Genomic DNA, 14908 nt, shown 5'->3' with positions numbered 1-14908 from the left:
TGCACATTCACAAAAATCACCGCTAATCAAATAGTTTTTAGTTGTCCCCAGATTTCCTTCCACAACCAAACATCTAATTTTATAAATTATAACTCCATGGTATTTGAAATCTTTTGAAAACAGATACACCTTTAGTGAATTATCAAATGGATCCAAACTCTTGTACTCATTCTTTTTAATAGACAAAATAGAGAATGAGAATTGATACCACAAAGGCCCAAGAATAAGATCTCAAATTCTAAATGGATCATTAGTGGGTGAGTCTCTGTTAGTTGTGGATTTAAAACTTGGAAACATTATCTCTCGAAAGCAAGGGAAAGAAATGTACATTTTAACACATTTTGTCCGGTGACATTTTACGTCCTTCATTCTCATCCATTGGTACATCATGAACTGAGTAATCTATAACATGAGAACCTGCTCTTGAACCACAATTTACGAGGTCAAAGCTTTCTCTACTGGATCTGGGTTGATTACCTAGTTGTCGCTGTTGTTGCACCACTAAAATCGATGAAGTAGTACCAAAATCTGGTGAAGCCAACATGTCTCCTATTACTCCAAGCTCTGGGCATTCGTTCCACTGTAAAAGCCCTGAGAAAAGTGGGGAATCCCTCCCTTGGCGTCTCCCTACAATTGCAAGATCATTTCCTTCTTCTAGAATTTCTCTAATCAGAGATGCTAGTTTCTCTCCATCTGGAACCATTTCTTCTCTATATTCCATTCGATCATTATAATCATTGATGAACCTCTGCCTATCCGACACTTGCACATCCACAACCTTCTTCTTGGTCATATGGACATCATTCAAGAAAATGACTGTGACTTTGACATTTTCATGAAGGGCTATACGTGCACCATAGGCCAAGGCTTCATCATCATCAGGTCCTCCAATCAAGATCACAGCAACTCTGTAGAAGGAAACCCTATTGGTAACTATAGACAAGTAACCAGCATGCATGACAATGCCACGATCAACTAGAATCCCAACAGAACAAGGTGCTTTCTTCAGAACATTACGGTTCATGGCTCTGAGCCCATAATCTACAGAACTGATGCTACCATCTATTGCCCATTCTTTATGGAATGGAACTATGATGATGGTTGCTCTCTTATCACATGCTACTTGACAGACATCGTCATGGATGGTAGCAACATGAGATATGGCTGTATACTGTTGAATGTTCACAGACTCTTCATTCATTAACTTGTATTGATGAAAAGCATTGAAGATCATTTGATCTGATCTAGAAGAGAAGGCTGAATTAGTGCTGATGCTGGTGGTGGTGGTGGTGGTGGTGGTTGTTGTTGTTGTTGGATCTGCCAGTGGATGGTTCTGTTATTTCTTCATTGTGAGAAACTATTATTGGAGAAGCACGACCCACAAGCTCCACTAGTTTGAGAACTATAACAGCGATAGGATTATCTTTGTTAGCATGTGAAACTTCAATGAGGTTGATCATGGTTGGTACATTTTCTTGTTTGCGAATGCAGACCAGCATTCGAAGCTCAGAATTGCGTTTGGTGTCTTGTATGGTTCTTCTATTTGTTGGTGTATAACTTTGTGAAGGATCATGAAGGAATATCAAGATTGGTGTTGTGATTCCTGTTATCAGTAGAATTGAAATCACACAAAGTGCGTACTCTTGGTCATCTAATACCTGTATCAGCACACCAGAACACATCCAATAATGTCAGAGAAGAGCAAACTGGCTATGGTTATTTAAAAGGGAGAATTCCCCAGATGGTCAGATTTTAAAAATGATGGTTTCGATATTTTTTAAAATAATTTCTAGGTTTCTATTTTTGAAAATAATCACTAAATCCTAATTTTTTTTCCTGCCTAATTAATATTCTTCTATGAAACTATCCAAATTATCCTAAAGTCTATTAAATATAAATTTAGTTATTACTTTTTTTACTTTTTTTACTAATTAAATTTCTAAAAAATAGGTAGACGATCTCTCACCTTTGTTAGAAGCATTCAAAATTATTATTTTATGTTAATAATAATAAGGTATTCTTGAAAATATGAAATTTTTGAAAAAGGTAAAAATACTAACTAATTATACATATATACATAAAATAAACTTAAGGATGATTTTGGTAGTTCATGAGAATAAGTTGGCCAGGAAAGTATCACAAATTTTGAGATTTGGTATTTATTTTCAAAAATAAAATCCATTTGAATAAATTTTTTTACAAAAAAATATCTTATTGAGCAAATATTTTATAAAATCGGGCCATTTGGGAAATTTTCCCTAATTAGAGGGAAAATTTTCAGTCTCACTCCTTGAGTTGTCTAATTTATCAGTCATACCCCATATTATTAACACCATTAATCTCAGTAAGATTTTTATTATATATTTTTAATATTACCCCAACATCCTAAGCATAAAAACACTATCCATAAACCATATCTCCCAAACTTTGTGAGGATTTATAATTGAGAGAGGAACAAATCACAGACAACAAAGGAAAATGAAGAAATAAGACGAGCATAGGGCTTTTCATTCAAGGTTATTCTTGTTGTTTTGAAAATTTATCTATGTTAGCATTTAACTGTGACTTCTCAAAAGCAGGAGACATTGATATATTTTGATATATTTTCATCTTATGGGAAGTTTGACTAACAAATCGGTCTAGATCAATGACCCTAACGGGGCACTTTATGCTCTCTAGACGCTTGAAGACCACGAATACTGGGGGCATAAGGAACCATTGTGGGTCCCACCTTTTAAATTTTTTATTAATTTTTATTTGTGGGCCCCACCTGATTTATTTGTTGAAAGTTTAAGAGGAGCACAAAGTACTCCCTATCAGGGTAGATGATCTAGATTCATAACTCAAGGTGAATCTGAAGATTTCCCTATTTAGAAACACCCAACTTTAATATTGACATTGATGATTGATCACAAGCACAAGAGAGTATATAGATTTTATAGCCTTAGTTTAGGGTGGCATCAATTTCAGGGGAACTCAAAGGGTGGAATAACTTCCTTATCTAAAAACATCCTAGTCTAATGTTGACATTGACCTTATGCACAAAAGAATATATAATCTTATACTTTTGCCTTATATTTTCCCAAAATATCCTTTAGGGTGATAGGCTCTGGCAGCAGGACTAGGCCATGCAGCTCAACGCTCAACCATAATCCTTGTTCAAAACTAGAATATTCCGACCTTGACCCACTCTAAAGGCTGTTTTGATGAAGGTCGAGTCGAAGTCATCAGGGCTAAACTTGTACTCCTAAAGATCTAGACTCTCTCAATGTCGTTATTGTAAGACAAGTACAAAATCGAAAAACCCAACTAAAAGTCACCTGAAGGACCTGAATGGATAAATCCAAGAAATTAAGAGGTTAAATTTGGCTAAAAATATATCTAAACAAAATGTTCATGGATGGTCCTGAGCATGACAAATAATCAATCTCAATGAGAAAATAAGAAAAAGTCAAAAGAGTCACATTTGATGGATAGGGTTTGTGTTCTTGCAATTTAGGTAGCAACATAAGGGAAGGATAACAACACAAAGGGAATACTAGCTAGAGTGGGATATGTCTATACCTTTGCTTCATTCAAGATCTTATAATTGAATAGTTCTGCTATGCCTCTGCTGTTGAGCATGAGTCCCACCACCACAGCATCTCGAAATGGAATATTGTAGTAGACAGATGAAAATAACACAGGTATCATCTTTCCCAAAAAACCAACCAGTGCAATAAGTCCTACAACTCCTGCAACCATTGGGTGTATGGTAGAGATATCTGTATGCAAACCACACATAAGAAAGAAGGCTGGAAGAAACACAGTAGTTACCATTGTATCAAGCTTCTCATCTAATGCTGACCCTAATGGTGGCCCTTTTGGCACCACCAAACCAAAAGCCAATGGACCCACCACAACATTTTGGCCATTCATGAGACTTATAAATCCAAGAACTAGCATCAACCAGAGAACAGCAACAAAATGATTCCCTTTAAGTGGTTTTCCTTCAGGAAATTGTCTACTTAGCCAATTCATTGCTGGCCTGAGAACCAGAAAAGTAAATACAACCATTACTATTGCTGATAGAAAAGTCCATAATGCTATCAATACTGACCCTCCTTCAGTTGTAGCAAGATTATAAGCTATCATTGCTGCTGCGATACCAGTTAGGTCTGCATAAACTGATGAAGACACAGCAAGGCGACCGAGGTCACTGTTAAGTGTTTTGATCTCAGTGAGAACACAAGTTATAACAATGAATGGTAATAGGGACTGTGAAATAGCTATATAAGGTAGTGAATGAACCAAATGTGAATCCGAAGGGATATTTCCTCTTATAACGAAAGCGATTATTAAGCATAAAATCATTGGAAATAGAACAGATGAGAAGCCGAAGACCATGGCTCTTCTTCCCGTTTGCTTTACTGTCATCAGATCCATCTTCACACCATAAAGAAAAATGAATATCATGAGGCCAAACCATGCTACTGTATCAAATATCAATTTAGCCTCTTGAGGGAATAGCTTATTGGCGATGTACTTATCGCGACACAGACCTGAAGGGCCTATCAATATACCACCCTGCAACAAAGAAAGCATTCATGGGTTATTACAAAAGGATGTATTTCGTGCACAAGGCTCTCGCCATTGTTGCAGGGTCAGAGGCGGATCAATGGGTCAGCCTTAAGCTGTTTCCATGCTCGGATCCGGTGGCGTTTTAGTAACATTTGAAAGAACCTTTTTTTTTTTTTTTATCTTTTGAGGTACAAGAAAGGAAAGAAAGAAGAAAAAGAGATTACAATGATCTGGGAGATGATCGCAGGTTGACCAAAAGGCCGGAAAATGAGATACGTGATTCTTAAGGTGATGCAAATTACGGTGAGCTGAAGGATAAAAAGTGGTCCTGCAAAATCCAGTGGATCCTCTCCATGGAAAATACCCTTGGTATGGATGGAGCGTAAGCTTTCGCAAACTAGCGTGGTATTAGTGAATGGCATGGCCTAAGCGAGTTTAGAGAAATCTTCATGCAGAGAAAGAGAATGTAGAAGAAAGAGAGAGAGGGGGGGAGGGGGTAAGTGAAGGTAGAAAATAGGGAATGGTTAGTCAAGACCAAAGTTAATGGTGAGGTTTTCTCTGGAGAAGGAGAAAGAGAAAGAGAGAGAGAGAGAGAGAGAGTGAAGGAAGGTCTAGCGAAATTGGAGGTCTTGGCAATATCCTTGACTCAAAATATAACCGTTAATGTTGTTGGTCGTTTCCTTTTAATTCAAACCACAAAGAAAATGGACATGAGAGAGACTGTGTTGTGTTGGTTTCCACATATATTATTTTTATTTATCCCCACTTTTATAGAAATCCATTAGATTTGATTATTTACGGTAAACGAGTTAGAATTTCTAGATAGGGGCTTTGATGTAGTACTTTCTAGGGGTGTAAATTTGACCTTCATGGCCTAATCTCTCTTAAGCATGAATGAGTTTGGGCTCAAAGATCTAAGCAAAGAATGTGGGTTAGGATTGAAATATTTGGCATTTATTAGGGTTATGGTTGAGTGTTGGCCTACTTTGATCCAAGCCTTTCTAATCTTAAATTCAATTCTGATCTTAACCTTGATTTTAACCTTGAATGGACTCGAATTTTAGGAATTACTATGAGACTACTAAAAAATAGAAACTACAAAGACATGTAATGGATCAGGGCAATAACTCAATGTTCAAAAAATAATGGCACATTACAGTAAAAGTACCTCAACAAGCATGAAGAGGATACTATCCTCACATTTTAACATCACCCCTACATCTGAATTGGACATCTATCTGGGTATTCCTCTATTTTTTGGGAAGTTAAAGAAAAAACACTGTGATCCTTTGATAGCGCAGGTGTCTCAAAGGCTCCCAAGATGGAAGTCAAAGCTGCTTTCTTCTTCTAGTAAAGTGGTTCTCATTCAGTCTACTCTTGCAGCTTTACCTTCGCATTTTATGTCCTATTTCAAACTGCCAACCTATATTGATGGATATTGAAAAATCTATGCGTAACTTCTATTGGTCTAATGGAGACAAACAACATATTCACATTGTGGATTGGAGAACTGTCTGTGCTCTAAAATCTGAAGGTGGTCTCAATATTTGAAACCTTCAAGCTTTCAACCTAGCGCTTCTGTCTCGGAAGGCATGGGAACTTTTTCAACAACCTACATCCCTTTTGGGGATGTCTTATGATGCACAAATATTGTCGGCGCCGATCATTCCTGGATGTTCAACCGCACCCTGTAGATTCCTGGGGATGGAAATCTATTCTCATGGGTAGAGATCTGCTTAAAAATGGCTTATTTTGTCAAGTAGGGAATGGTAATCTCATCAATCCATGGAATTCAAACTAGATCCCTTGATACTATGCAGGATGTGGGTTGTTTTCCATTTGCTTCCACGGGTCCCTCCACAGTTGCTCAGTTAATTGATCAGCGTACCCATACATGGAATCGTGATATTCTTAGCACATGGTGGTCTCATCCCATCATAGACAAAATCCTATCCATTCAGCTTCCCCAGTTAGATTTACCTGATTGCATCATCTGGTAGTGGACAACATCAGGAAACTTCATAGTAAAATCGGCATATCGACTTGCTTGTACTCAATTGAATTCTCAAAGACTTCCATCTGCGAATGCTATCCCATGGCTGAAACTTTGGAGACTTCCGCTCCACCCAAGGGCCATTCACTTTTTATGGAAGTTATTGCACCAAAAACTTCCTACGGCTGACTTACTTCGGCTAAGGGGTTGCTCATGCTCTGAAGATTGTTTGTTTTGTGGTGCACAGGAATCAACTCCTGATTACATTTTCATTCATTGTCAGTTTGCAAGACAAGTTTGGGGTGAATTGCATCTTCATGAGTTGCTCTCTACTAGTACCATTAGAGACACAATAGTTCAGCTCCTAAATTCCCCACCGAGCAAGGATTCCGATGCTAAGATCCTCCAGTCTCTTCTTGCATTATGGCTATTATGGAAAGCTTATATGGCGAAGATTTCCGACACTCGCATCCCTCAACACTCTTAGCTTAGATTCCTGATTTGGAAGGGATTGCAGATCTACAGTACAAAGGCGGTTTCCTTGAAGGGCTCAATACCACTGCCAATCATTATAAATGGTTAAGTCCTAACACAAATACTATCAAAATCAATGTAGATGGTTCCTTTTTTAAGGAGAGAAAACTTGCTGGTTTTGGTGGCATTGCACGAGATTGCCAGGGAAAGATGATCTTTAGTTTTGGCAGTGGTTCTTTAGCCCATGATGTACTAACTTTGGAAGCTCTAGCTATGCGCAAAGCTTTACAGTGGGCAAAAGATTTCAAATTGCATTCTCTAGCCATGGAAAGTGACAACCAAGCACTCATTTCCGTCCTTCATAAAAATATATCGGAGGTCCCATGGAAGGTATTTCCTATTATTTTTGATATTCAAAGGATGGTGGATACTTTTGAAAATATTTCCATCACTCATGTGCTTAGGGAAGCTAATTTAGTTGTTGATGCTTTGGCCAAAGAAGGGGCCTGCAGTAACACAGGAATCGTTTTTACATGTACACACCCCTCCTGATTATGTTAGATGGTTGATGTTGCATGACCTTTTATCTTTAGGCGGTAATTGTGGTTTTTCTTTCTAATAAAGTATTTCTTTGCACCCAAAAAAAAGAGTAATGGATCAAAATTTGGCCTAACATCTAAAAGCTAAAACTATGTGGACTGCTAACAAATAGAAATGCATCCAGAATTATATAAGTTCCATCCTAAAGATTAGTGTGAATTAATTTTTCAGAATCCATTATTCTATTTGTTGTTTTGCCATTCATGACCAAAATCTGTTTATGAACTATTTCATGAAACAAGTTCAGCATTAATATCGAAATCATATCCATTACCCTTGAAGAAATAGAAAAAAAATTCCACTTCTTGACTCTTGATTGCAGATTCTTGTGTTCAATTAACTACGAGTATCATATATAAAAACTTTAAATAATACAATTAGGATATTGATATGCTAAAAGATTTAACTAATTGTCTTGGATAGAGAAGAAAGGATTGGGAGGCATTGGCAAAGATTCAAGGTTTCCTTCTAACATCTTCACCACTTTGCGGATTGATGGTCGATTTGTTGGATCCATCTGTATACACCATAAACCCACCAATATCATCTTCCTGATTGTATGTTCTTCATCTTCCCTCATAACAATATCTAACTGTAGATATTCATTTTGTCTAATATGCTAAAAGATCCAATCTGGAAAATATTTTTCACTAGTACGAGCTACTTCCTTGAAAAGTTGAACTACTATAAAATATTTGTCTTGTAGTTGATTGCATTACCTTAATTTCATTGAAATTTAAATTTATCTTGTATTTGTAATTAACTAAAAAATTAAGCAAATCCACTAGTTGTAACATAGTCACCCCCGCCTTTAGGTTGCTATAATAACAGGGTTGGTAGAGTGTAAAGACTCTTACTTCTTAGTGAAGAGATTATAGGTTCGACCCTTGCACACGGCATATGTAATAATGGGAAAAAAATCATAGGGCATGTGGAGTATACCAAATCAAAGGTTGAAATTAAGTTACCCATTTTAAGCAAAAGGAATTCAGTTTTGAAACCCTATTTCTAGCTACTCAATTGCACTCGCATCATTTCTTCCTCTTTCTTCTTCTCTTCTTAAACTGAAGCACAAGTTTATAAGCTTCTCTAAGGGGCTCCTCTTCCCTGCAAAGAATCCTTTAATTGTGCCTTATTGTTGTCGTCTCTATGATCTTGTGCTCTAAATATCAATTTCCTCGGGTGATTCTAAAAACCCAGAAAATAAAACACCGGTAACTCTGTGTTTGCAGAACCAAATCTCTCCCTGCCCTCTCTGGTTTGGTATTTCGATTAACATGTAAGTCAGTGTCCTTATTTGGTTTTTATTTCTCTATGGGTGCAAATAAGAGCGGAGATAAAGAACTGAAGGATGCTTTCAATATGTACGATTTGGACAAGAACGGTTTGATATCAGTTACAGAGCTTCATATGGTGATGAAGAACTTGGGGGAGAAGTGTTCTCACCGTGATTGTTCTAGGATGATTAGCTATGTTGATGCTGATGGTGATGGAAATGTTAACTTTGAAGAGTTCAAGAAGATGATTTCTAATGACAGAGCTTCCACTCATTAGACGATATTAATAAACTGAAATCAACGCCACAGTACTTCTCTAGTTTGTTCTAACTTGAATACAAGTCAGAAATGGTAAGGTAATTTATGTCATTGATTTTCTCATTGTAAAGAAAAACTCAATTCAGAGGAGGAAGTGATGATCTATTCCATTGTTAGGGATTTATTCAGTTATTTGTGATTGGTTTGTGATTCAATTCAAGAAGAGAAGAAGAAAAGAAGAAAGGATTCGCGTATAATTGGCTAAATGGGTGGGTATTGGTTAAATGGGTTGCAAAATTAGGTGTCTTCCACTTAAAATGGGTAATTTAATCCCAATCTTTTATATGGTATGTTTCACATGTTCTACTGGCTACTGTGGTAGTGCACTGATGTGCACAGTAGACGATTTTTTTCCATGTAATAATACCCTCTGTCCCCTATACGTAAAATTATCCTACTTTGAAAAAACAAATGGTCCTTCTCAATCATCCAAAATCATCGTGGGAAAAACACAAAATTTTAACTACTTATTTAGTTTGTTGTTTTCTCTAATTATTCTTTATTGAGTTTCGATGTTTTGAATATGCAGTCATTTTAAAAGAAAATTTATTGAGAAGAACAACTATTACAAGCATTAAAATGTAATTTATATAGAGTTTTCAACTTCTCTTTTGAAGAATATGTCTTAGGGAGTGCTAGTGAACTCTGAGGAAGTGCCACATGGACAATATCAATCCAGGATGACTAAATAATATTTACCTTTATCCCAAGTGTAACCCACACCCCAAAACCCGAGTACCTTAAACCCATTAGGAAATCTTTAACCAAAAAAAAAAAAAAAACCCATTAGGAAATCCGGCTTTCTCTGGATTTTTATTTGCTGCAACGCAGTAGCCTGCAGCCAAGGGTCAAACTTTTGCCACGCGTATAGAAAAGAATCCAATGGTTAGAAGGGAAAATCCTGGGATATAAAGGTAAATATGATTTTTTTTTTCACATTCAAAGGTATGCTATTATAGAAATTTACAAAAGAAAACTCTTGCTTCTTTCTCCTGCGCCGATGACTCTACCATGGCAAAGCTGTGGCCTGCAATCGAGAAATTGAGGCAACATTAGCTACTTTGTCTAGGAAGCCGTCCATAAGGCTGAGAAAATTTCTACGCCCACCTCAAATCCCCTTCTCAAGCTTTTTTTCGTTCATAAATTTTTAGTCTTTGATCTGTTGAGTCCCCCTAATTAGGGTTTTTCCTCTTGATTCGGCAGTGGACGAAAAACTCGCCTCTGCTCAAAATGATCTCTCTCTCTCTCTCTCTCTGTTAAAAGCTGGAAAGAGAAATGAATCAACTACCTCCGTTAGAAGAAAAATCTAACCTAACAAAACTCCATAGTCTTCCACCAAAAAAAAAACAAAACTCCATAGTCGTTACACAAATTTTTTTTTTTCTGTTTCTTAATATTTTCATTTTCACTGGATTACTATCTTCTTTCCGTGTTCGATTTGGTATATCTCATCAGCAGTCAATTGGGGAAGCTTCTGTCTATGCTTAAAGAGAAAAGTTTGTCTTCTTCTTCACGGATTTGTTTCGACTTTCCCTTTAGTCCTACCGATTTTCAAAAAATCTCTCCATTGCACGGCTTGAGAATTTTCTAGGCTGAGCTTCACTGCCTTGACCAAATTTGAGTGGTGAAGTCAGGTAGATTGATTCGGGAGCACATAGGGTTTGGGAAAATTGGAGATCTGAGGCAGGTAGAGTTAGGGACTTAGTTTTGTAAATATATAAAATTTTAAACCTTTAGATGTAAAGATAAAATTTTATATTTACAAATATACCCTACAATTTTACTTACAACCGTTGGATTTTTTCAACGACATGGCCAAATCTTGGCCATTGGCAGCAGGCAGCAGCTGCTGCCACAAATAAAAATCCGCTTTCCCCTTTATTTTTTACCATCACACCGTCTTCCTCTTCCTCAACACCAACCATCCATCTTTGAAGAAAAACACCAAAAAGTATTTTTGATTTCTTACAGTGCTTCCTGTCAATGAAGATTATATTTTTGAGTGAAAGAAAAGAAGAAGATTAGAAGAGAAAAATGAAGAAAGGGGTTACACGAGTTTGTAGAAAGAGTTGCAGAAACTGGAATCCTGTAATTGCCAAGAGAAGCACAGAGTCTCGTGATGAAATTTCCAGAAACTTAAGTGAGAAGAAAATAATTCCAATCACCCTTTTGGACATGAAAATTGCCGAAAGAGTTGAATCCTTTTCGGTTTAAAGGTTTCCAACAACAAATCCATTTTGCAAGTTTTCGTAGAAGATCTCAATTCTTCTCATCATCTAAACTCTTACGCCAACTATTCAACGAGTCAAACCTGCAACCTGTAAGAAAGTGCTTAAGTCAGACTTTTCCCCCATTTTTGTGGCTCTTTCTTCACTCTTCCTGTCTCTGATGCAGATTTCATCTCCGCTTTGCAGGTTTTGCAGCAACTAGGGAAGGAGGATGAAGATTTTTTTCTTTCTCTTTTTTTTTTTTTTTTTTTTCAAATCGGTTTTCATTTTGGGTAAAGATATATATTTTATTTTTAGTCCTCTCAGTGGGAGATATTCTCCTTGGAGGAGCTGAACCCTATATAAATTTCTTACAAAAAAAACCTATATAAATTAGATGTTGGTTTTTTTTTTTGGGTAAGAAAGTCTTCTCTATTAAGGAATAGGCGAAACCGAGGTTGAAGAACAAAGATCAATCAACTAGAGAATGGAAAGGAGCCAAACAGTCACACCCATAAGTGACTGGGCCTTCTGGGCTAAGAAGTCAGCTACAAGGTTGATCTTCCTAGAAATAAAAGAGAAAGTACATTGGGAAAATAGGGATTGCGAGTGTAGAATATCAGAAATTATGTGTCAATAGACAAAGGTAAGCTCTTTGAGGATGTTGAAGTAGGTTTATGAGCTCTCGATAGTCTGATTCCACCATAATGTGTTGAAGGTCTTCACTGAGGCCATATAGGAGAGAAGTTCTAAGTGCAAGAGCATCCCCTTGAAGTGCTGATAATCCATTTGTGAGCTCCGAGACAGCAGAGATGATGTTTCCCATATAGTCTCTAATGATTAAGCCCAAGCCCAACGTATTCTTTTCTTTTGAATAGGCCACGTCACAATTAATCTTGAAGATACCTTGGCTCGGTGGTGTCTGGCTAGGCTCCAAAGTATTTGATATGTGACCTTGATGAGTAGGGCTTGATTGTTGGGCTGTGGGTTTTTAAATGACCAATATTCCATGTCAGCTTCAAAGGCTCTCTGGGCTACATCAATAGGGGTCCAAAGTCGTCTTTTAAACACAAAATCATTTCTTGCTAGCCAAAAATAGTAGCAAATAAATGAGTAAAGGCCGAAAAATTTTCGGACTTCATTTTTGTCACCCGAGCTAAGATTGTGTAGGTTGGTGTACCACTTTGCAAAACATAGGTTCGGGTCATTGGGAGGGGTGCGGTGAAGCTCTGAAGCGAACCAAGGAGCCTTAGCAAACTCACAACCCAAGAGGCAATGTGTTGCATCCTCAAGTTCCTCACATCCACGGCAACATACGGGGTCAATCTAAATTTTCCTGTGATGAAGTCCAGCAGCAGTAGGAAGGCCATCTGCACATACTTTCCATAAGAAATGTTTGATTTTGGGGAGGGTGTGGAGACTCCAAAGACTTTTCCAAACCGATTTTGGAACTGTTTGCCATCTTGGGATAGAAGTGTTGGGAAGTTGCTATTGGTATCTATCCCTGCGCTCATTTGATAGAGAATGATATGCGGATTTGACTGAGAAAACTCCATTTTTTTTATGCTTCTCAAACTTGCTTGGCTTCTCTAGGAAAGATGCTCAACTTGATCTTCAATATAGCTTCCATATCTGTGGGGTGAAAGTAATTTGTAAGACATTCTTGCTTCCAAGTTTGGTTGATTGGATCAACTAGGTCCGCAACCTATGAAATGTGACAATTTGGTGGCTTTTGATGTTGTATACGGCCTTGAGGAGGGGACCCATTTATCATCCCAAATCCTTATTTGATCACCTCCTTCCACTCTCCACATGAGGTTGTTTGCTAGAACTTTTTTACCTTCTATTATACTACGCCATCCCCATGAAGGTTGTTGTCCCATTGAAGTTTCAAGAAAGCGTACATGTGGAAAGTAGGTAGCTTTTATGAATCTTGCCCGTAAAGAATCCGAATTTGACCATAACTTATAAGCCACTTTGGTTAGGAGTGCCAAGTTTTGTTTACTTGGACCCCAAAAGCCCAAGCCACCCTCTTCTTTAGATCGACATAATCTATCCCATGATACCTAATGTATTTTTGCTTCACCACTATCTTCCCCCAATAAAAATTGGCTGAATTTTTCTTTACTTCATCATGGATAGCTCTAGGGATTTTGAAGTGTGCACCCACAAATTGAGGCAATGCAAAAGCCAAAGATTTGAGCATAACATCTTTCCCAGCAGGTGACAGGAGTCTCAACTTCCAACTTTCTATCTTAGCTTGTACTCTTTCTTTTAAATATGAAAAGGTTTTGATCTTGAAGCCCCCTATCTCAGGTGGTAATCCCAGGTATTTGGATGGTTCTTTCTTGTAAGATACCTTGAAAATTCTAAAGAACCATCTCTTGGACTTAGGCTGGGTATTTGGGCTGAAGATAACACTGGATTTGTCTAGGTTTATGTCTTGACCACTACTCTTGCAGTATTGAGTGAGTGCATCCTTTAGGTTATGAACAGATCTAAGGTTTAGCTCAAAGAAAAGCAAAGTATCATCAGCAAAGAGTAAGTGGGAGATGGGAAGGGCTCTATTTTTAGTCCAAATGCCTTTGATTTTCCCCATGTCTTCTTCCTTTTTGATAAGAGTAGTCAGACCTTGAGCACATATAATGAATATAGCTTGTGAAAGAGGGCCACTTTGTTTGATTCCCTTTGTAGAGATAATAGAGTTGCTAATGTTCCCATTTACTAGAAGCTTATAAGACACTGATGAAATGCTATTCATGACCATAGAGACCCAACGATGATCAAAGCCAAATTTTAATAAAATAGCTTGAATATAAGGCCATTCTAACCTATCATAAGCTTTCTTCATGTCAAGCTTGAGCCCCAAGAATTTTTTTTTTTTTTTTTTTTGCTTTTCTTCCTCTTTTTGATGTAATGAAAAAGCTCATGCGCCATGAAGATGTTATTTGAGATCAGCCTGGAAGGGATGAAAGCAGATTGTACCAGATCTACCAATTGAGGGAGCGCATCTTGTAGTCTAAGGACCATTATCTTGGAAACCACCTTGGCCGCCACACCACCTAGACTGATTGGCAAGAATTTATCTATAGAATCTGGGGAAGGGATCTTAGGTATAAGACAAATATAAGAGACATTAAGGTCAGGCTCCATATACCTTGAAGTAAAGTATTCATTCCTACCAAAAAAAAAAAAGGTAAAGTATTCATTAAGTGATGAGACTGGATTGAGTACAGTCATTGAAAGAAAAGAGGGGGCAATCCATTAGGGCCTAGTGCCTTTAGAGAAGCCATGGAGAAAATGGTGCTTTTAATCTCATCCACTGTGGGCAGTGCCAATAGCTTAGTGTTCATTTCAGTTGTAAAGGGTGTATGCCATCTAGGACTTGATGAAGAGCATGATGGTCAATTGGTTTAGATTGGAAAGGTTTGGAGAAGTGATTTGTGAGGATACCAATGATTTGCTTCTTATTTGTTGGC

The 14908-nt window shown here is 37.5% G+C and overlaps 1 protein-coding gene across 1 annotated transcript; it reads right to left on the bottom strand.

The window, feature by feature from the left end:
- Positions 1 to 331: 331 nt before the first annotated feature.
- On the bottom strand, positions 332 to 4982 carry LOC149011049 (cation/H(+) antiporter 15-like). The gene is made up of 4 exons (XM_089162557.1): positions 4785 to 4982; positions 3565 to 4566; positions 1322 to 1658; positions 332 to 1257 (listed from the first exon to the last, which is right to left on the bottom strand). The coding sequence occupies exons 1-4, from the start codon at positions 4980 to 4982 to the stop codon at positions 332 to 334; spliced, it is 2463 nt and encodes an 820-aa protein (XP_089018683.1).
- Positions 4983 to 14908: the final 9926 nt, after the last annotated feature.

Source organism: Hakea prostrata, chromosome 7 (assembly GCF_041222555.1).
Source record: "Hakea prostrata isolate BN-2017 chromosome 7, UWA_Hpros_2, whole genome shotgun sequence".
NCBI lineage: Eukaryota > Viridiplantae > Streptophyta > Magnoliopsida > Proteales > Proteaceae > Hakea > Hakea prostrata.
The sequence above is the reverse complement of the archived record's forward strand: the minus strand, read 5'-3'. Positions and strand labels throughout refer to the sequence as shown.

Coding starts and splice junctions, on each gene's coding strand:
- LOC149011049 (XM_089162557.1), bottom strand. CDS start 4,982: ATGCCATTCACTAATACCACGCTAGTTTGCGAAAGCTTACGCTCCATC. Junction 4,567..4,784: donor CGATCATCTCCCAGATCATT/GTAATCTCTTTT, acceptor TCTTTGTTGCAG/GGTGGTATATTGATAGGCCC. Junction 1,659..3,564: donor AGATCTTGAATGAAGCAAAG/GTATAGACATAT, acceptor GTGCTGATACAG/GTATTAGATGACCAAGAGTA.